The 22,176-nt window shown below is 53.0% G+C and overlaps 1 protein-coding gene across 1 annotated transcript in view; it reads right to left on the minus strand.

Moving 5' to 3' along the window:
• Positions 1 to 13,013: 13,013 nt before the first annotated feature.
• Positions 13,014 to 22,176, minus strand: part of RSPO4 (R-spondin 4) — a 38,837-nt gene continuing 29,674 nt past the window's right edge. The window contains exons 2-5 of the mRNA XM_029220816.1: positions 20,027 to 20,215; positions 19,184 to 19,324; positions 16,482 to 16,667; positions 13,014 to 13,117 (exon numbers count right to left, since the gene is read on the minus strand). Coding sequence (XP_029076649.1) covers positions 13,014 to 13,117; positions 16,482 to 16,667; positions 19,184 to 19,324; positions 20,027 to 20,215 — 620 coding nt within the window. The remainder of the gene's footprint in view (positions 13,118 to 16,481; positions 16,668 to 19,183; positions 19,325 to 20,026; positions 20,216 to 22,176) is intronic.

Consider the following 22,176-nt stretch of genomic DNA (forward strand, 5'->3'; position numbering starts at 1 on the left):
GGTCTTGCCTCAGCCCCACTGGAGAGCAGAAACTCGGGCTAGTCTCTCGACGCCCCGCTTGATTAAAATGCAGAAGGCACCTCTGTCTAAAAATGAGACTAGACCCTAATGGCTTCCAGTCTTCTTGGCTGACTGGCCACCGGCTTCTGGCTGCCCTCACCCAGCACTGGAAGGGGCTTACCGACAAGGGAGCAGAGGCCTGAGTTGATCACAAGCCAGGCTTCAGACTCCTGGCTCAGTGCTCAGGCTGGGTGGGAATGGAGGCTGTGAATGGAGGGTTGTGAGCAGAGGGTGTGAGTGGAGGCTGTGGGTGGAAGGTGTGAGCGGAGGGGTTGTGAGCAGGGGGTGTGAGTGGAGGGTAAGGTGGGCAGCCCATGGGTCACTCCCGGGCTTCAGTTTCTCCATCTGCAGAATGGGGATGATAATGTAAGATTTCATGCTTAGAACCTTACCTGACCCACTGCCAGCGTCGATGAATCCTCCATAAGATCTCAGCCCTCAGACTCCTGCTGTCCCCTCATCTTGGCCATTTCGCCACCTCCATAGACCCAGCTCTCAATCAGGCACTTGGGGCCACAGCGCAGGGAGGGGCTGCCGAGGGCCGGCCCTCCTCACAGCTCTCCCAGCTCAGCAGCCGCCAGGGGATCAGAACGCCTCCGCCCGTTTCAGTTGAGCCCCCTCTGTGTGTTAGGCACAGTGCTGCCTGCTCTCTCTTTCTCTTATTCTGAGAAAACAATGACTGATTCAGTGAAGGAAGTTCTAGAAGGGTGTAAAGCAGAGTTAAAATCCTGTCAGTCGGTCCGCTCATGGCCCCCTTCCCGCCCCCACCAACTCTGTGCGCACAGACCCCACCCCTCCGCTGTTCCCGGCGCATGCTGCCCCGAAGCCCCTTTGACCAGCGCACAGCGGGGCTGGGACCCCTGTGTCAGGCTTTTCCACCACGGTGTCGTTTGCCGCAGTGTGGCTGGGCCGCGGTCAGTGGGGCCAGTGCCCCTGGTGGACCTCTGGGCTGCAGCCCAGATCCTTACACTTGTGAAAGGGCTGCAGGGTCCAGCCCTCATTCTTGCCTCTTTATCCACACGGCGCCGTTTCTCTAAGGCAGATCCCTGGACACCAGGCTGACATGCTCTTAACGCGTGCGGGTACCGTCAAATCCCACCTCCCCAGCAGGCTGCTCTAGACTAGCACACTCGCTCGCCCAGCCTGTGTGTGAGGGTGACTGTCGCCCCCACCCCTCCACCCTGGAAGGCCCCAGCCTCCCTGCCTCTCTGGCTTTCTCCTTCTCCTTCAAGGTGACTGGAGGTCCAGCATCCTCTCTTGGCTGTGCTGTGGATGCTCGTCTCTCAGTCAGCCATCATGGGTTGAGATCAGTGTTCATCTCCATCTCAGGTGACACTGTCACAGGCACCCACAGGAATCAGAGATCAGTGGAGAAGAGGTTTGGGTCTATAGAAGTGGTGTAGGGAGCGCCTTGGAGTGGGGATTCTGGAGCCAGGCGGCCTGGGGTTCAAATCCTGGCTATGCCCATCGCTGGCTGTGTGACTTTGGGCAAGTTATTCAACATCTCTGAGCTTCAGCTGGGTCATCAGAAAAGCCAAGTTAGTAGAAGCATCTAGCTCTGATGGTTGTTGTGAAGAGTTAGTACATACACGGTGCTCACAATAGTGCTGGGCACGTTAGCTGTTGATATTTGAGCACCTACAGTACAGGAATGAAACGTGGAGGGGTATCAGGAGACAAGAACAGTTACTGTTTATTGAACGCTGATGTGCCGAGTGCTCTGTATGAACTGGCTTACAGCGACAGGAACCCAAAGCTCTGAGAGGTAATGGGACATGCAGCCTGGAGCTGGAAACCCATCTCCTGCAGCTCTCAGGACCCTTGTTCAGGTCCTGGTGGGGAGGGTGGCTGGTGTGAGGGTGGCCTGGCCTGGCTGGAAAATGGGATTTCCAGGGCTGGAGCCCAGTCCAGAGCTTGAGCCTTGATGAGGAACAGATGCACACAGAGTCCGGGCCCCGCCCACATGCCGCTGTAGCCCGGGGTGGGCGGTGGTAATGGCTTCCAGATGGGCTCCGCTCCGAGCAGTACCTTAAGTGACTCGGTCTGGGTCCCTGCGGGGCAAGGCTGCAGTCCTCCTCCCTGGCTCTTAGCCCCTCTGGCCCTGGTAGATACCTGACAATGTACCTTGGTTTGGGCCAGGTGACCTCAGGAATGTTGGCCCTGGTCAGAGCCTCAGTTTCTCCTTCTGAGAAGCAGGCATTCTCCCTCAGCAATCATTCTCCATCACGCCGGCCTGGCAGGGATGTCCTGTGCTGGGAAACCTGAGGAGGAGTATGAGAGGGTTTCCCAAACTGTGAAGGGCTGTGCACCTGGGGCAGAATCTTCCAGACTGAGCACCCCTGGAAAAGTAAGGACTTTGAGTTTGGCTTTTATTTTCTATTCATACTTATTTTCTGAATGTATAATTCATATCCATAGTACAAAATCTCGAAGGTACAAAAGGAAGGGGACATAGTGAAAAGTGAGTCTCTCTCCCACCCCCGTCCTCCAGACACCCAGACTCTCCTTCCCCAAGGCAACCCTGTCACCAATTCCCTGTGAATCTGCCCAGAGGTATTTTATGCATTTGTGAGGAAATTCACGGGGTTCTTTTTTTTTACCCAGTGATGGCAGACTTCACACAGTACTCTGCACTGTCCTTTTGTTCTCTAAAACTCCCTCTAGAGGTCTTTTACACGCTCCATGAAGAGGCCCCCCTTCCTTTTGACGCCTGACCAAGGTGATAGTCAAAGTATCATGCAACTATTTAGCATGGACATCATTGACAAATCGGAACGGAGTCCAGCAGTGCACAGCCCCTACACCTGTACGGTGTTGGTGGCTAGTGCCGGCCCTGGGTCTCCTAGTGTTTTCACTGCATGAGTGTGTCAACACGTACTCAACCGGTCTTCAAGCGATGGGCACTTAGGCTGTTTCCGATATTTTACTTTTCCAATCAAGGTTGCATTGAATATCCATCTTATACATTTGCATTCTGCATCCATATGTAAAAAAAATTATTTTAACCTATACCTCACACCATACGCAAGAATTAACTTGAAATGGGCCGTAGATCTAAATGTCAAACTTAAACCCATAAAATATCCAGGCGGAAGGTAGGAGAAAATCTTTGTGAACTTGGGTTAGACAAGGATTTTTTAGACAAGACACAAAAAGCACGAATCAGAAAAAAAAAAAAGTTTGACTTAATCAAAATCAAAAACTTCTCTTCTAATGGCACTGTTAAGAAAATGAAAATACAAGCCACGGATTGGGAGAAAATATTTGCAAAAGTAATATCGGATAAAAGACTTGTATCCAGAACATATATAAAGAGCGTGCGCAACTGGATAATGAGAAAACAAATGATGCAGTAAAAATGGGCAAAAGATTTAAAAGGATACTTCACCAAAATATAGATATTGATGGCAAATAAGCCCATGAAAAGACACTCAAACCGTCAGTCATCGGTGGAATGCAAATGAAAGCCACAATGAGATACTACTACACACCTGTTAGCGTGGCTAAAATTAAAGATACCACCGAAGCCAAGGGCTGATGAGGGCACATAGCAACTGCAACTTGGGAAAACAATGTGGCAGTTCCTTACAAAATTAAACCTACAATTACCATAGGACCCAGCGACACTACCCAAACTTGATATCTACCCAAGAGAAATTAAAATTGTGAAAAAGTCATACACAAAAAGTTATAGCAGCTTTTCTCATAATCACCCCAAACTGGAAACAATGGTCCTCCAACCGGTGAATGGATAAAAAAATGGAATACTACTCGGCAAGAAAAATGAACTGTTGATACAAGCAAAAATACAGAGGAGTCTCAAAGGCAAGATGTGGGGTGAAGGAAACCAGACTTAAGAAGCTATGTACTGCATGATTTCACTTCCATGACCTTCTGGAAAAGGCAAACCAAATGGCCAGAGAACAATCCAATTAGTGTTTGCCCGGGGTGGGTGGGGCAGGGGGAGGAGATCGACTGAAAAGGGGCAGAGGAGAGCTTTCTGGGGTGATGAAGCAGTTCTAGACCCTGATGTGGTGGTTACATGGCTATCTGCTTGTTAAAACGCAATAAACTTTACATCTCAAGGGATGAGTTTTATTTCCTGGGATAAGTTATATTCCAACAAAACAGTAATAAATTCAATATTGGATATTTTAGTATTGAAAAATGTTTAAGGAGACCATACCTGTGTTTGTAAACTTAATAAGTACTTCCAAATGCCCCACAGAGATAGAGGTCGTACTGGTTTGTTTACCCTCCCAGTGTGAGTGAGGGCAGGGCTCTAAAGGGCAGTAGGGGTTGGGAAGCGGGGGTTCACTGACCGGACGAGGCTGTGTTCCGGGGCTTTAGGGCCGTGGCTGGACGCTGATCTGCTGCAACCCATGGATGGCACAGGCAGTGGCTGCTGACTCAGAGCTGAGTCAGACCCAGGCCTTACCCTCACGGGGCTCCCAGTCTAGGGGCGAGACAGACACATAGAGCGAGGAAACTCACAGGGAAGTCGGAGCAGAGCTGATGGGAGAGGCACCTGGCCTGCCTGGGGGGCTCTCAGGAAGGCTTCCAGGAGGAGGCAGAGTCAGAGCTGAAACCTCTAGGATGATGGCTTTAGCTAGGTGAAGAGGAGGGGGAAGGGGGCTGCGGGCAGAGAGCACAGCTGTGTGAAGGAGGTGAGGGGTAAGATCGGGGTGGGGCCTTCAGGGCCTGGTTGGAAAGCTCTGCAGCCACCGGCTGCCTGCTCTCCCTTGCGGTCAGGTTCCTCATTTGGAGAATGGGGCCGTTACCCAGCCTCCGGAAGCGGGCAAGATGATTCAAGAGAATATGTGTAAAGTGACTGATGTACAGCTAGGTCTGCAACAGTGACGGGGGCCTGGAGGAGGGGAGAAGGGGGAAGTCTGGTGGCAGCCTTTTGAAACTGGGTCAGAATCCAGGTGAGGGGGAAGATGTAAAGAGGTCGAGAATTAGATAAACAAGATCCTTTAAATCACCATAAAGGCTATGAAGAAAAATTTCAAAGGTACTAAGTAGAGAATGACTTGTGGGGAGGGGCATGGTATTTAGACAAGATTATCAGGGAAGGCCTCTTTGAAGAGGTGCCATTTGAACTGAGAGACTTAGAAGCGAAGGAGCCAGCCACGTGGAGATCTAGAGGGAGAGCATTCCAGGCAGAGAGGTTAGCAAGTGCAAAGTCCCTGAGGCCAGAATGAGATTGGTGTGTCGAAGGAACAAAGGAAGCCAGTGTGCTTTAAGTGGGCAAGCACAAGAGGGTAGGAGACAAGGTCAGAGGGGACACGGGGGCCAATAGGTTGGGCCTTGTGGCCACCGTGAGCTTGTTTGTACCAGCCCTGACATAGCACAAGGGGCGCTCCGGATCCTTGTTCCTGGTTGGCTCCTGGTCTCTTGCGTCCTCCTCTGTTCTTGTCAACGTCAATGGACACGTTGGCTGTCCCCAGATCCCTCCGGTGCCCCTCCACCCGCCCTGCTCATCCAGCAGTGAGGCCCACCCTCCCCGAACCCCCTTTTCATAGGCTCCTCGATCCTCTTGCCTGTTGTTAACACAGCCATCGCCCCTGACCACAGTCCCCCAAGATCATCAAGGAACCAGCAAACATTCATTGACTGAGTGGGTGATGAATGCATTGTTGCCATTGTTAGAGAGGTGGCCCAAGGGAGGGCTCCACCTTCTACTTCCTGGGCGCCTGAGCCTCAATTGTATGACCTGTAAAATGGGGGAGAATGTAGCAAACAAGTGTGTGAATAAATGCATGTAAACCTCAGTAGTAATCACAGAAATGCAGGTTAAATGGTCAGGGGCACATCCCCTCTGCCTATACCTACCCGACTGGCAAAAATTAGGAAGTCAGGAACTCCCAAGTTAGTGAGGGTGTGGGAGATGGGAGTTTCATGTTCTGCTGGCATTTGGACTGGCGCAGTACCTAGGGACAGTAAGCAGGAGAGACCCAGCCACCCGTCTTCTGCGTATAAAGCCCAGAGAGATTCTCCCGCAGGCCTAGGAGGGGACACTAAGAGGCGATGGGTCTCTCTCCCCTGCTGAGACGTGAGGAAGGGGGCAGTCAACGATAACCTACGTCTGATGCCAGGGTAAGTGAGGTGCAGGGATGCAGCTACGAAACACCAGGTGGATGACGGGTAGACAAGAAGATAGAAATCTGTAGCCCGAGGCCATTTCTGTAAATGAAAAACCACAGAAACCACAAAACATCCCCATGTGGTTCACAAGGATTCATGAGTATTCAAGGACACAGACCGGACTCATGAGAGTGGGTGCCTGTGTGGGAGGGGAAGGGGAAGGGCAGGAGCGTCAAGAGGGAAATTAAAAAGAAAGAGAGGGGTTTGCAGGAATGGAGAACGATCAATGCAACTTCCTTGGCACCCACACTGTAAAAAAAAATGAAAAAGAAGATAAAGTGGGCATGATGGAAGGATGGCCATAGCAACACCTTCCTGCAATGAGATAAAGCGGTCAGGGTACTCAGCGCGGTGCTGGCACACAGTCAAGCTTCATAGGTGTGAGCTTTCCAGCCACTGGCCCTAGAAGTCGGGGCCTTGCTTCTCTGTCTTCCTGGGCAGTGCTGCCCTCTCGTGGCCAAAACAGTTATAGGGCTCAGGCCCCTCCCAGGGTATCAGACAGACAAAGGGTGTGGAAAGAGCGAAGGAGGAGGGCATCACAAGAGGCAGGGGACTTCCAATTGGGGAAGGATGGATCAAGTGAGGCTTCCTGGAGGAGGAGCATGTATGCTGAAGGAGAGATACTATTTGGAGTCTGGGATATTGATGAGCAAATGAAAGATTGTATGGAGTTATATTATCAAAAGCTACCATCACTAAGCCCTTCTGTGTGTCAGGACTTTACATACCTGATATCATTTTATACCACCCTGGCAGTGGGTGTTACTGCTTTTGGCTTCATTTGAAGCTGTGGAAAGGGAGACTCAGGGGGCAAAGTGACACGCCCAGGGTCCTGCAGGCTGCTGGGCACAGAGCTGGGATCCGCACCCAGGTCTGTGTAACTTGCTGGTATGTTCAATCATCCCCACTTTGGGGTGGATCAAAGAACTCAGTGAGCCCAGGCATAATTCACTCCTGAATCTTGGTATCTGAAAAACTCCTTAGCAGACTTTCACACCAGGTTCGCACAAGTAATGGAAATGGAACCCTCAGAGACAGGGGGAAGCTGGTTGTGGGCTGGTGTGCAGGGGTTCGCCCCGGAAGCTGGCTCTCGCTCTTTGGCAGGCAGCTGGGGTGCCCACACTTGTGGGTGAAAGGTGGGGCCTCACTCTCTGAACTCAACGATGTGTCTCCAAGACACTGTCTGAAAAATGCTTCATTTCAGAACTTATGTCAAAGCCATTTGAATTTTTATTAGGGGTACCTAATGACCAGTTTGCAAAATGTCTCCAAAGTATTTCATTTTTATTTTTTGGACTTGGTAACATATTCCCATATCTTAAAAGTCAAAAGGAACAAAAGAGAAAAGCAAGTCTCCTTTCCATGCCCTTCAACCCCAGCCCTGGTGCACGCTGCACCCTGCTGTGCAACTGGCCTTTCCTGGGTGACGACGTACCTTGGGATTTGCTCCAGGCCAGCACACCACCCGCTTCCTCAGGCTTCTCGGCTGCATGGCATTCCATCACAAACTCTGCCATTATATGGTAAACAGATCTCCTAGAGATGCTCAGGATGTTTTCAGATTTTGTGATCACACACAGGCTGCAGGGAACAGCCGTGTACCATGTACACTTGTCACTTTGCACGTGAACGAGGCTAATTAGAGGATAAATCACTAGAAGTGGATTGTTGGGTCGGGGACACGCGCATTGTAATTTTGATAGGGATCGTCAACTCTCTTCTGCAGAGGCTGGGCCATGTCCTCCCCTGAGGAAGGTAGGAGAGATCTCCAGAGGCTTGCCCACAGCCTGGCTGAGGCCCTGTGGTTTGAAATTCTGGCTCTTGACCAATCAGGTGAAAAATAGTAGCTCTGTGTAATTTTATTGTCACTTAACTTGAGTGAGGTGGACCATCTTTTCCAGTGTGTAGGTAAGAGCCATTTGGAATTCTTATTCTGGATGAATGTTTTTGCTGTAAGGGAGCAATGATGAGTGGGACATGCGTCCGTGGGTGTCTGTGCATGAATGAAGTGGCCGCCTGGTGGAGGGCAAGAGTTTGAGTTCCCATTCCACTACTTACTTTCTGAGCCTCAGATTCCTTGTCTGTAAAAAATAGGAATAATAATAAAATCTACTTCAGAGGGCTCTAGGAACCTAGGATGAATTTAAGTTTTTAAGGTTAAGTGCCTGGCACAGTTCCTGGCTCAGACTTAGTGCATAAGAAATGTTAGTTGAGTGAATAAACAAAATATATGTCATAATAAAAAATTTATTTAGTACTTACTGTGTATATAAACCCTTGCTCATATATTAACTTATTTAAACCTCACAGTGGCAACAGGAGGGATACTCTTATTTTCCCCTTTTACAGATGAGGAAACTGAGGCACAGAGAGTACAGGGTCTTGCCTGAAGGCTGATAACGTGCCTGAAGGTCAGAGATGGAGATGGGATTTGTGGCCTTGCCATCTGCCCCTCCACCCTAGGAGAAAGGTCCCACTGTCAACCCCTGCTCCTGTTGTCTATTGCTACAAAACCTCCCAACTTTAGAGGCGGAAAGCAACAACCATTTTATTGTGCTCATGAGTTCTGAGGATCAGAGTCCAGACAGGGCAGAGCGGGCCCGGCTTATCTCTGCTGGGGCCTTGGCTAGGAGGATTCTACAGCTGGGGCTGGAAAGGCCAGGGCTGGCAGACCCGCTCCGGAGATGGCTTCTTTACCGGCAGGTCTGGCTGGATGATCTATTCTGCCTTGTGGGTGGCAGGTTGAATGAAAAAGCACTTCTACAGGTGAGGCTGGGGGTCATGGACTGCAGGGTAGGGAGCCAGCAGACCCCAAGGCTGTGTCCCTGTGTTCCAGGGTCTGACAGCCTAAGAGGCTTAGAAAGTCTAGGCCCCTCTGCACCTGCTGTTTCCTCAAGCTGGGACCCTCCCCACCCATCTCATTCACACTCCCTCATTCTCCAGTTCCCAGCTTGGCTCTCTGGTGCTGGGGGTGGAGCTCCCTGATCCCCATAGGCTGTAGGCAGATTTGCTGTTCCTCCTCCTAGATCCTGTCCCCTGTGCGGGGCCTTATCACACCATTGTATGGACTTGTCCACAGAGTGACAGCTCCAGGGACAAGGTCTGGGTCCTTATCACCAGCACCCAGCACAGTCCCAGGCACTTTATACATATTTATTGAGTGGATGAAGAGATGAGATCAATGACTTTTGAATGACTTTAACTTGAGCCTCAATTTCCTCTTCTATAAGTTGGCTTTCAGGGATGCTGTGAAGGTGGCAGGAAATAAAGGATGTGAAAATGTATGTGCATAGGCAGCAGTCAGAAAAGTGGGAGTTAGTATACAGCGGAGAGAAAAGCGAGGAAAATGAGATACTGTCCCTAAAGCACTTAGCAGTGTCTGGCATTATTAGTCACCATTATCATTATTACTATTATTTTCGTTATTATAAGAATGCACATTTCCTGAGCCAGAAGGACCACATAGGATGGTTTTCATATACGTGGAAATGGAGATACATGAAGCTCCACGAGTTGGGGGCGGGGGCGCCGTGTGTCTTGGCAGGAGGACCATAATTGCCGCCATCATGGAGACTGGCCATGGGATGCTGGGCGGGGGTTCTCCGCTGAGTCGGTTTCCCCTCTGTGCAAGAAATGGCCTGGGCCCTGGACCTCTGAGGTCTGACCCTCTCCGCGCTGCTGCGAACGCCAGTCATCCGAAGCCACCATCGCAAGCGGTGTTGCTCGGTTATGAGCCTGTTCCTGGTTGGGTGACGCCCTCTAGTGACAGAGCGTGGGTAGGACGGGCACCGTGGTGCCCCGACAGGCAGGTGCGGAGTGAGCCCAGGTGGATGCAGAGCCGGGGCGAGAGGGCCGTAGCGGGCCTAGCTGGAGTGGGCCGCCGGAGGGGTCAGGCGGGAGCTCCTAAACCTGGGCTAAGCTGTTAATTTTCTGCCACTGGGGTAGCATCCGGAGGGGCCAGAAGCCGGAACCTCCCCGTACTCTGCCTGACAGTCGTCTCTTGCTGGGTGGCCCCATCAGTTTCTGAGCTTCTCTCTGAGTTTGGCCTCTAAGAGGTGGTTACCTGGGAGGGTCTCCTTCCCAGTAAGGGGCCTAAATCCCCGGGAGAATGTGGGAGAGGCTGGGATTGGTGAGGGTTAGGAGCTGGGGGTCAGGGAAACATCTGCGATCCAAAGGTTAGAGGAGGGGCTTAGGCCCTGAAGAAACTTTATCTCCTAATTTGAAAACGTTTAGAAAGAATCTTGTCCACAGCCCCCAGTTGGGGCAGAGAACCAGGCCCCCTGAGGGAAAGCACATGGCCAGGGGATTGCAGGACTGGAACTTTCTATTCCTATCTTTGTGTCTTAGAATTGTGGAATTTAGAACATTCAGCATCCTAGAATTTGAATCTTACCAGAAAACTCCATGTAGAGTATAAACTTTGTAGAATCAGATTAATGAGCCTCGAGGTCAGAATCAAAAGTGCAGCCCCCTCAAATTTAGACCCAGTGATCTGGGACTGGAAGTCATCTGAGAGCTGCCCTCTCCCCCGATCTCGTCTTGGAATGAACGTTTGCTCTCACTGTCTGTTCCGAAATTTGTTCACAATTAGTAAGTCTGGGCGGGGCCCTGAAATCTGAATTTTTAGGAAGCACCCAGAGGATGCTGTTGGGCCACCCAGGCTGGGCAATGGATTTAATCCAGTTATGCCTCCTCTTCATCCATCAAACGGGGGCAACGAGGCCCAGAAAGAGGAAATGATTTGGCCTTGGCCCCGCAGATGGCTGATGACAGGCTGGGACTTGGACCTGTGCCTCCCAGTGCTGAGGCCCCTCTCACCAGCAGCCCAGGAAGTTTAGACGGCTCCGTGCAATTGTCACACCTCCTAGGTGTCCCTGACCCCTCAGACATGTCATATAGCACACAGGTTCCTGGGGTCTCTCCTGTAATCTTGGGGCTGAAAGGCACAGGGTTGCTCTCTTCTGCCTCTGGCCGAGCCCCCTTCTTACAGGAGGCCTGGAGGGGCTGAGGGCCCAATTCTCCTCTCCCCCCACGCCCCCCACCCAGTCCCCGGCACACCCTGGCCCTCTTGGCCCCAGGCATTCCAGAGAAAACCACCCCACATCATTTAGATTTGGCTACTCCAAACTCATCAGCGTCACGATTTCGTAACACCTGCTTGATGCCCAAGAAGCATTTGCGAGTCTCTTTATTTTCCCTTTATTAAAAAAAAATAGTGGGGTATTGAAACAACAACAGAGCATTTCAGAGGCACAAACTTTTGCAGAAGAGAAGCTGGTGGCCTGGCCAGGCAAGGGGCTCTTGCTGACCTCAGGGAGGTGAGAGGGGGATTGAGGCCTGGGAAGGGGCAGGTTCCTCTGAATCTGTTGGAGGCAGTGCTAGGGGATCCCCATGCACCAGGTGGAGGGAGGCCTGGGGGTGGGCGCTGTCTCGGGTGGGGATGTGCCACTTCACCTTTAGCCTCTCCTCCAGCCAGCTGACAGCCCCAATTCCCAGGCCACCCTGCGCCCCTGGGGTCTCACGCTCTCCCTGCTCTTGGCTGCTGGAAATGCCAATGTGAATTGGGAGCACCGCTTCCTGGGGAGTCAGGAGAGCAAAGGAAGAAGGAGGCACTTGACAGCAGGACGACAGGCAGTGAGGAGATCCCTCCTGCTCTCCCGGCTGGCGTGCGGGGGTCGCAGGCTGGGGTGTTGGGGTGCTGTGGGTGAGTGGGGGAATCTTCCCCTGCTCCTGATCCGACAACTTCCTTCCTCAGCTCCCCAAGGGCTCCTGAGTTCTCTCTCAGCCGTGGGTGTGCTGAGCAGGGCAACCAACAGGTGGAAGGCACAGCCCCTGGGTTCCCTGTGTGACCTTGGGCAAGTCCCTTCTCAGGCCTCAGTTTCCCCAGCGGTACAACAGGCAGGAGGACCCGGGGGGACAGAGTGGCCTGGATGATCTCAACATTCCTTTCAGCCTCCATGGCCTCTTCTAGGATGGGCTGGTGGTTCCTCCAGGGGTGACAGCCCCACCTGATGCAGGACATGGGTGTACCGTGGGCTCAGGACGCAGGGGCCAGGGAACCGCGAGAGGGAGGGTGCTGAGGGAGCCCTGATGTGTGCAGCAGGCAGCTCCTAGGAGGGTGACTGCGACACAGGAGGGCACGGTCTGGTTGACCAGCCAGAGGCCCCGTCGTGGCTCCTCCGTGGCCAGCTGGGGCAGCAGGAAGCCCTGAGACTCTTCCAGGGGGTTCCCAGGGGAGCTAGTGGCTGAGGGCTGTGGAAATGCCTCCAGGGATTGGCCAGAGCTGGAGGCACCCACAGCTCCGGGTTCTGGGGTCTCCTCTGGAGCAGAATAGGGTCTCTCAGGACTCAGTAAGCCTGCCTGGGCTGGGGCCTGGGCCCTGCTCTTAGAAACACCTTCTCTGCAAAGGGGTCAGGGAGGGTCCGGGAAAGGCCTAGAAAAAGATGTTTGCTTTCTTTAAGGAGGAGACAGAGAGCGAGGGGGTGAGGGATGGAGTGCACAGGAGCTGGTGTCTGTCTTAGTGTGTGTGTGTCGGGGGGGGGGGGGGGGGGGGCGGTAGGGGACGCAGTGAAGAACAGAAGAAAAACAGGAGGAAAGAAAAAGATAAAAGGAAAGAGAGAAAGAAGAGAAAGGAGGGGAGGGAGAAGGGGAAAACTGAAGTGGAAGAAATGCAGGAAATAAAAGAGAAAAAAGAGGAGAGGTGGGTGAGAAAGAGAAGAGAGAAGGAAGAGAAAGCAGCAGCAAGAAAGCGACGGGCGCGCGAGAGAAAGCTTGGAGCTGCCGGCGGTCTGGCTGCGGGGTCGTGCCTAGGCGGGCGCTGGGCGGGGCCTCCCTTCCCCCCTGCCGTCCAGCTTCCGGTCCTTGCGCGGGCGCCGATCTCTCCCGCTCTTCTTCTGGTTGGGGTTACTCTCTGCAACGAGAGCGCGGGGCGTTGTTGCTGAGGACATCCTGACAGACGAGGGTGCCCCCCACTCCCCGCAGCAGGCTCGGAATGACATGGGGGTGCTGACCTGACAATCACTCCTTTTTGGAGTTGGGACGGCAGCATCACTTACCCCAAACCGGACACTCCCCTCAGTTCCTCGGCGGGGGGTGGGGAGGGCGCTGACCTGCTGAGCACCACCCATGCTGGGCATCTGCCCCGCCAGGCCCGGAGGTCCACTGTTGGGACCCCAGTTGGGACGTAGGGTGGCCTCGAGGGGGCGCCCATGACACTCCTACGTGCACTCACTGTGAGGTTTACAGGGCTCTTCCCTGGAGACTCAACACCTTTCACCTGGGTCCCGGCACCAACCTTCCCACTCAGCTTGGGCCCAGCTCTGACCTCAAAACGACAACAGTAACGTCAGCACTTACTGATGCTCCCACTGAGTATGTCACCCTCATAACAGCTGGGAAGCAGGCGCAGGCCCACTGCCCCATCTGACGCCATCACGGGGGTCTGTGCCTCACCCAGTTCCCACCGTGGGGAGTGGATGCAAACCCCAGACCTACCTCGGGATCCTGACCCCATTTTGCCCCACTCCCCATCCCCCATGGAGCTGGGGTGAGTTTCTAACACAAACATCTTATCAAGTCCCATTTCTCAGGTGAGGTGACTGAGGCCCAGGTGGGGCCTCACTTAACTCAGTGGCACAGCCTGGGCTGGAGTTCTGGGCATCACTTTCAAGTGACTCCTCACTCACTTGGAGGAAAAGGCCATGTTGTCTCTGTGGCCTCCCCGCACCCGCCCCAGCCCCCTTGCTCACACCGTCCTGGCCACTGGCAGGGTCATGCCACCTCCACACCTTTGCACTGGCTTTGCCCTCCGCCTGGAATGCTCTTCCCATTGTTTTTTGTCATCTTTATTATCAACAGGTGAGAAGACTGAGGCATGGCTGGGAGCAGGGCCAGCCCTAAATTTCTGTTTTAAAAGTGTCTCCACATCCAGGCCGTTTTCACCCATCGTTGGCCCCATACTCTTGTCCCACAGGAGCTGTGTGCCCCCTTGAACATGAAGGAACCGGGGCTCAGGGAACCACTTCCCAAGGTCACAGGGTCAGGCAGTTAGAGAGCTGGGAGTGGCAAGGGGAGGGCAATTTTATTACCTGAGTATCAGCTGTGTGCCCGCCTCCTCTGGAGTCAGGGCTCCTCCCTTCTCAGGGTCATCCCGAGACCTAGCTGCCCGCTTCTGGGGCCCCCTACACCCACTCCTGGGCCCTTCAGGGACGCTGAAGCCAGGTGCCCCTCTAAGCTCCCGCTGACTGTGTCAGCCCTCAGGGGAGGACAGCATCTGGGGGATGGGGTGGGGGGCTGCCTGAGGGGCCCTTGCCCGCTGTGAAGGTGGGAAATGGGGTGAGAGGCTTTGGGTCCCCACCTCTTCCCTAGGCCTGCCTACCCACCCACACCTGCCATCCACAAGTGTTGACTGAGCACCTACTATGTGCCAGGCCCTGTTCTAGGTGCTAGAGAGGGAGCTGGAAATAAAGCAAAGAGCTTGCTTTCACTAGAGGTCCCACTCTATCGAGGAAGACAGACATTAAACAAGCAAAGAATGTGCATGATCATTTCAGGAAGATTTAAGAGCTGTGACGTGATATGATGGAAAGTGACTCTTGGTTGGGGGAAGCTCATGGAAGGCTCCCTGAGGAGGGACATTTGAGCAGATGCCGCAGGGAGCCCACAGCAGGGCTGCTGCGAGGATCAAAGGCATCATATTTACAAAGCACTTAGCACAGTGCCCAGCATGTGGTCAGCGCTTTATGGATGTTCGCTGCTGTTGCTATTGTTGTTATTATTCTTATTGTTATTACCTGGGGGAACAGCTTTCCTCTCTCAATCCCTCCACAGCCGATCAGCCACTAGCTCTCAGATGCCATGAGAGATGTGGCCATAGTGCTACGGACACCTGTCCGTCTGTGTGGGTGCTTCCTCAGGTCTGGGGTCTCTTAGTTTCTCTGGTCCCATCTCAAACTCATCCTCTGTCCCCAACTGCCCACTATGGCCCTGAGGTGCCTCCATCTCTGTTATCTGCACCCCCAACCTAGACACCACAAGCCCTTCTGAAACCAGGGGTGCCCCTGGGTTTAAGTCCTGACTCCACCCCGACCCAGTGAGCCCCAGGTGACCTAGCTCCAGGGCCCTCACCCTTACCGTGGCTGTAGATTCTTCTTTGCACACAGACCTATGTTTGAATTCCAGGTCCACCTTTCCCTAGCTGTGTGACCCTTGAGCAAGTGGCTCAACCTCTCTGGGCCTTAATCTCCTCATTGGTAAAACTAGAATAACAATACCCACCTCATAGTGTCATTGTGCAGATTAAATGACTTAATGAATGTAGAGAATTATCACAGTGCCCTGTGCATAGTAGGTGCACAGTTAACATTAGCTAATGCCACATTATTACCACTCACTGTTTACATCTTACCCATACACTCTGTGGCCTCTCTTCTATTTAAATCAGTGGTTCTTCATAGCCACTGGGGTATTCTGGAACTCTGTGGTGATCTCGGTTGTTACAATGAAGGGGTTCCCTGGGCCATTCAGTGGAAGGGATGGGGGGGTGCTGCGTGGGACAGTCCCCCAGGAAGAAGACCCCATCCCAGCCAGTTCTCTAACGGCTGCTCCAGCCTCACGTAGGGAGCTCAGAGTTGAACTCTGTCTCCTGTGTGAATGCCAAGTGTTTGCGAACACTTGTCCATTACTGAATATTCTAGGGCTGCCAGCGTGGTGTCAATCGAGAAGTCAGACAGTTTTGCTGGACTTTACTAAGAGCTGGTCGCCATTTGGGAATTTGCGTCTCTGATGGCAACGCAGCCGTGCATGAGGCCCTGACCGTGGATGGCTACCACTTTCACTGTGATTTGACTTCGGTAGGTACTCCCTGGTGCCTTGGGCCCCAGCGCTGCCATAATGAAATTTCTTTTATTTCTCTTTTATAGTTAAGCACTATACTGAATCTTTTTAAAAATGACCAGTGCCAGTGGGTCACATTATCCATGACTTTGTTTCAGAGTGTAAAGAGGGCGTCCCAAGTCCTTTGACAGGAGGTGTCAGTCTGAAAGGGTCGCAAACTCCCTCTGGAAAGGGCAAGCTTGATCTTCCCAAGGGGTCTGGGACTGACCCCAGTAGGAGGACACCAGAGGGGGCAATGCTCAAGACACAGAAAGGTGTGGCTAGTGGGGGGCTTTCAGGCAGCCTTACAGCGACTCGTTGTGGGGGCTGTGTCCCAAGGCCACTCAGAGCCACCCTGGGCCCTGCCTGCTGCTGCCCCCCGTGCCCAGCCTGGTGCTCACCTCCTGGGCAGGGCCTCCGAATGGGACATTGCCTTGACTCAGATAGCACCTGGCAGGTGGCTGCCTCCTCCCGCCCGGCCCGGCCGGCCTCCCGCACACGGGTCTCCAGGCCCCAGGCTGAGCCGCAGGTCTTCCCGTTGTGTGTGCAGGGGCTCCAGCTGCCCCAGGGGCCCAGCTCACACTCCTCTGTGAGGTGGAGAGACAGACAGACAGATGGGGTCAGCCGGCAGTGAGTGTTCCTCAGCTCAAGGGCAGGGTCTGAGCGGTTCAGTTCCCTGAAGACACCATCTCCTCAGGCAAAGGAGTCACAGGCTATTACAAGCAGCAGAGGGGGACGTTTAAACAGCTATTTGTAAGAGCCTGGGATGAGAGCTGTACTAGAGCAAGCACAGGCTGCTGCGGGCCAGAAGCCGGAGGGACCGGTTGTGTGGCTTTAAGGGGGAAGGCTTCCCTGAGGAGGTGACAAAGGAGCTAAAGGGAGAGAGGATTTCATCAGGTCGTGATGGAACGAAGTGCATGCGGGGCAGCTGTGCACAGCCTGGGGGCCTGGCCGCCCTGTGTCAGGGACGAGGAAGCTACAGTGGGGGTGGAGTGAAGGTTCAAGGTCAGCTGGGAGGCCCTCAGGGCCAGGACCTGGATTTTGAACTTGATCGTGTGCCTTTGATCAGCTGTACGAGGTGGGAGCTACACCGGGCTGTTGTGAGGAAAAATGAAGTCATGGACATAAAAGGTCTTAGTGGGGAGAAATTTTCAAAATATATGAACATATATAGTATTCTTTCACATTTGACTCTTTGAAGAGTCCCTGAAAGGTAGGCAGAGAATCGGGCAGCTGTTAATACCCCATAAGATCCAGTTGGGCCCAGAAACCAGCTCTCCAGACCTTAGAATGATGGTCCTTCACAGATGCATTCATTTGGGAAGCAAAGACTGAGCACCTACTGTGTGCCACATGCCGTGCTGGGTGCCGAGGTGCAGCAGGAACAAGACAGACCCTGCCGGTCTGTCTGCTGGTCTTGGGTCTGCCTCCCAGAGTTCACTGTCTAGAGCGGTCAGGCTGGAAGGCAGGGTGCTCTGACAGTGATGGGGAAAAACAGGCAGCTGTGGGAGACCAGAGGGTCCCAGCCTGGGTGACCTGGAAGGCCTCCTGGAGGAGGAGACTCCTGATCTGTGTCTTGAAGTAGGGCTGGGGAGGTCAGCCAGGCTCAGGGAGGGGCAGGAAGGAGAAGTGCTCCAGGTGAAAGGAATAACCCTAGCAAAATCCCCAGGATGACTCTGCCCTCATGGGGAAGTTGGAGCACGGACTCAAATGGGGAATGAAAAAAAGGATAGGGGTGGAGAGGTGGCAGATGGGGACCAGACTGCCCATAGCCTGGGGACTCTACCTGAGGACCATGGGAGCCACTGAAGGGCCTTGAGCAGAAGAGAAGCCTGATCAGATTGTCATTTTGAAATAATCACTCTTGCTTCTGAAATGAGCCAGCTGGGCTAGAGGCAGTGAGACCAGAGGCAGGCAGGTAGGCAAGAGGCTGTGGCCAAGATCCCAGCAATGGGCAGAGGGTGGGGAGAAAGGGATGTGTGGGGATGGGGTGGGGAAAAGGGGGAAGGAGGGGTGGGGCAGGTTTGGGGGCTTTATTCTCCTTCATTTTCCCCAGAGTTCTTTTTACCACCTAACATCTGTATTTATTTTTGTGTGTCTTCCGTCTCCCCACTAAAATGTCACGTCTATAAGGGCAGAAGCTTTGTCTGTTTTGTTCACTGATATGTCCCCAGCAACTTTGAAAGTGCCTGGAGCGTAGAAGATGCTCTAGTAAATATTTCCTGAGTGAAAGAACGAGATTGGATTGGATGTAGGATGAGAGAGAAGAGCCCACAGTGATGCCCGGAGCTGGTTATTGATGGAGGAAGCCCAGAGGAAGCCCCAGGCTGGGGATGGGGAGGGAGGGAAGGAGGTATCCATAGAGCAGGTGAGGATGTGAGTCTGCTGCCCATGGAGAAACGCAGTTGAGGACAGTGAGTTAGGAGCCATCAGCTTTTGGAATGACCGTGAACATGTGCCCAGAGAGAATGTATAGGCAGAGATGTGTGATTTAGGTGAGAACGCTGGAGAATACCCTTGTGTAAGGACAGATCACAGAGGAGGGGCTCACACAGGAGTCTGAAAAGGAGTGATGGGAAAACAGAACAGTAATGACAGCTAATATGGTGTGTAATAATAATGACATGCATTGAGCATTTGCTGTGTTAGTTACTGTATTAAGTGCTTTAAATTGTATTAATTTACCCCTTACAACAACCCTCCCCCATGAAGTAGGTTCTATGTTCTATTGTAATTTTTTTAACATTTGGAGAAACTGAGGGACAGAGGGCTTAACTGACTTGCTCAAGGTCACTAGAGGTGAATTTTAGAGCTAGCATCTGAACCCAGGCCTTATTCCAAAATCAGTGCTCTTCTCCTGTGCTCTGTGGCCTCTCTTGGCGATAATGTTGGCGTAGATGTTGGGAGTGATAGTAGTCATAACGGTGGTGCTTATGGTGGGTCTACTGTATTGAAGGGTTCATATGTGTACCTGACATGGTGTTGGGCTTCCCATCACCACGTGACATTCTCCTATGATTTCTTCCAGGTCTCCTGACACCCCTCACCAGCCCCTGCTCCAGGGAGGGAGGGGACAGGGCAGGGTGGGGATGCCCCGACTCACCCTGGCACTCCCGTGTGCTCTGCTGGGCCGCGGTGCCCGGCGGGCAGGTGGGCAGACACTTTCCCTTGTACAGGTAAAACCGCCTCTTGCACTGGATGCAGAAGTCCTGGCTGAAGCAGCTCTCACATGTGGCCCCACATTCTGTAATACAGCCAGGGCCACCCTTGGTGAGGGTGGCTGCCCAGAGAGGGGACCCTCTGGGACTGCCTGGGACTGGGGAGGGCCTCTGAGTAGCCCAAGCTCTGTAGCCCTGGGGTCTGGATTCAGTGTGTCCTTTGAAGCCCAGACTTGTCCAGGGTCAAACTGGGCTGCATTCAAGAACTCTTGTTCTCATTTGAACTGAGGCTCAGTGGGGGCAGGTGACATGTCCAAGGTAACATGGTTATTTTGACTTCCTTTCTCATTTTAGCTGAGGCTCAGAGAGGGCAAGTAACTTGCCTAAAGTCACACCGTAAATCTGGACTGGGAGTGAGGACTCCCCACTCCATTTCCATCAAAGCTCAGAGATGGTCATGATTTGTCCAGGTCACAGTGAAAATTAGAGTTAGGAGTTAGGGCTCCTTTTCCCATTGAGCTAGGCCCAGAGAGAGTGAGTAGCATGCCAAAGGCCACAAAGCCAAACTAGGGTAGAAGTGAAGGTCCCCTGTCCCATTAGTGTTGAGCCCAGAGAGGGCACTGACTTGCTTAGGGCTTCGCAGCCAGCCCGAAAGCAAGCAAGCATCTCAGAGTCTGGGCTCAGGCATCTACTTCCCCTGGGGCTGCACTGGGCTAAGGTGGGATGTGGGCCAGAGGTGGGATCTTAGGAGCACAGCGCTAGCACAGGACAAGGGAGGGGCCACATACTTCTGCACCTGTTGACCTCCTGGCCGCGGACGCCGAAGTAGCCGGGGGGACAGTCATGCACACACTTGCCGTACTGGCGGATACCTTCCCGGCGGATGAACAGGAAGAGCCTCTGCTGGCAGGTGGAGCAGCCATTCTCCTCTGAGCAGATGACACAGCCTGTGCAGTTGCCCCCCAGACCAGTGCCCACTGCCAGCCAGACCAGGGTGGAGGGTGGGGAAAGGAAGAGAGAGATAGTCAAACCATATGCGTGAGCAGCTCAGACTGTCTCATTGGTATAGCAATTGAGCACATGGCCACCCAGATGACTACATTTCCCATGCAACTAGATGTGGTCATGCGACCAAAATCTGGTGTGTTATAAGGTAAAGCAGTGTGTGCAACTTCTAGAGAGCTTAAAGGGCAGGGGCATACCCTTTGTCATCCCCTCATCCTTCCTGTTGGGTGGAATGTGAACATGATGGCTGGAGCATGAGCATCTATTTTGGATCATGAGACAGAGACCATGTGTTAAGGATACTGGAGAAATAAGATAAAAAGATCCTGGGTCCTCGAGGAAGGTAGAAGTGCTGCATCAGCCCTCTTCTGCCTGTGCAGACTGTTACATGAGAGAAAAATCAGTATCTATTTTGTTCATACCACCGTTATTTGCAGTCCTCTGTCACTCACAGACAAACTTGATCTTCACTAACATAGTGTGTATGTTTGACTGGGTGTGGGGTTCACATGCCTGTGGAGGAGCCCCTCACCCTCCTGCTGCCTTTCGGAACAATACCCCATTCCTCACTGCCACCATTATCAAAGGCTCCCCAAATCATCAAGTATAGCAAGTGGAGGAAAGGAACTTTTTGTTGTTCCGGAATTGGCAACCAGGGCTCAAAACTGCGAAGAAAGAGGTGGAAAATACCCTGGAAAGAGAGCTTCTCCGAGGCTTATAGGGAGTCTCTGCTGTCTGACCACCACCTGATCAAGCTGACCCCCTAGAGAGGGGGACTCAGGGGACTTAGGAGCTGTCAGCCTGGGGAAGGGGGAGCACTGTGGCTTTCCCGCTGTTCCCAACCCCCAAACCAAGAGGGAGGAGAGGCAAGGGTACCCCTCACAGAGACGGATGTCTGCAAAAAGGGGTGACCAGCACCTCATGCCTTGGTTGGACATGAACCTGTGTGGCAGCCCTGCAGGTCTGCCCCGTCCAACACCTCTTTGAGCAGAGAAAAGAGACCAGGAGAGAGAAGGGCCAAGTTGGGAGGGGGAGGCAGCAGAAGAACCTGCACATCCTTCATGGCAAGCAAGGGGGTTCTCAGCAGCAAGGGACCCCTAGGAGTAGCCAGGCTCAAGTGCCGTTGCTGCTGCCTCCCCAAGAAGGCTGGTTGCTGGCGGGTGCCCCAGCAAGAGGCAGCAGGGCAGACCATCGGGGGAAGATGGTATTTGGGGAGAGTCAGAAAGTGACCAGGTGTCATTAAGGGACAGAAGAGGACCAGGCAGCTTCTTAGACACAGCGATTAGGGAAACATGAAGCTGTTTCATGTATGTTAATACTCCATCAAGGTCAGCCTGTTTAATAAACTACTTATACACTTTGGCCCACCCGAGCCCATGGCCACCTAGTAGGGGACATTCTTGACTCTCCAGCCTCACCCCCACCCCCTTCCTATTGGTGCCCCATCTTCCTTTCAGAGGAATTCCCTGTTGTGAGAGGCCCTGGAGAAGGGCAAATCCTGGTGCCTGCCCCCGGGAACAGAATCCATAGAGGCCTGACCCTTCAAGTCGACAGTGAGTGGGCATTGCCCAAAACCTGGCCAATCAGATATGCCTGGTAGTAGGGCTGAAGCCCACAGAAGTGACTGTAATAGCAACGCAGATGGTGACAAAGCAAAACTCTTACTAACCACTGTCTCTTGGAAGAGCTTAGGGGTCACTCAGCACAACCCATGCCACATCACTGGGGACGCTGAAGCCAGAGGAGGTGCAGCCTTCCCCAAGGTCAGGTAGCCAAACAGCAAAGAAATTCCAATTAGAGCTACAGCACTATTTGTAGAGTGATATTTCAACATGCTGCAGAAAAAAGAGCCCAACAAGGACCTCCCCTGACCTCAGAGGGTGCGGGTGTGTGTGTGTGTGTGTGTGTGTGTGTGTGTGTGTGTGTGTGTGTG

The sequence above is a fragment of the Monodon monoceros genome, unplaced genomic scaffold, assembly GCF_005190385.1.
Source record: "Monodon monoceros isolate NGI ecotype Baffin Bay Population unplaced genomic scaffold, NGI_Narwhal_1 Super_Scaffold_13, whole genome shotgun sequence".
NCBI lineage: Eukaryota > Metazoa > Chordata > Mammalia > Artiodactyla > Monodontidae > Monodon > Monodon monoceros.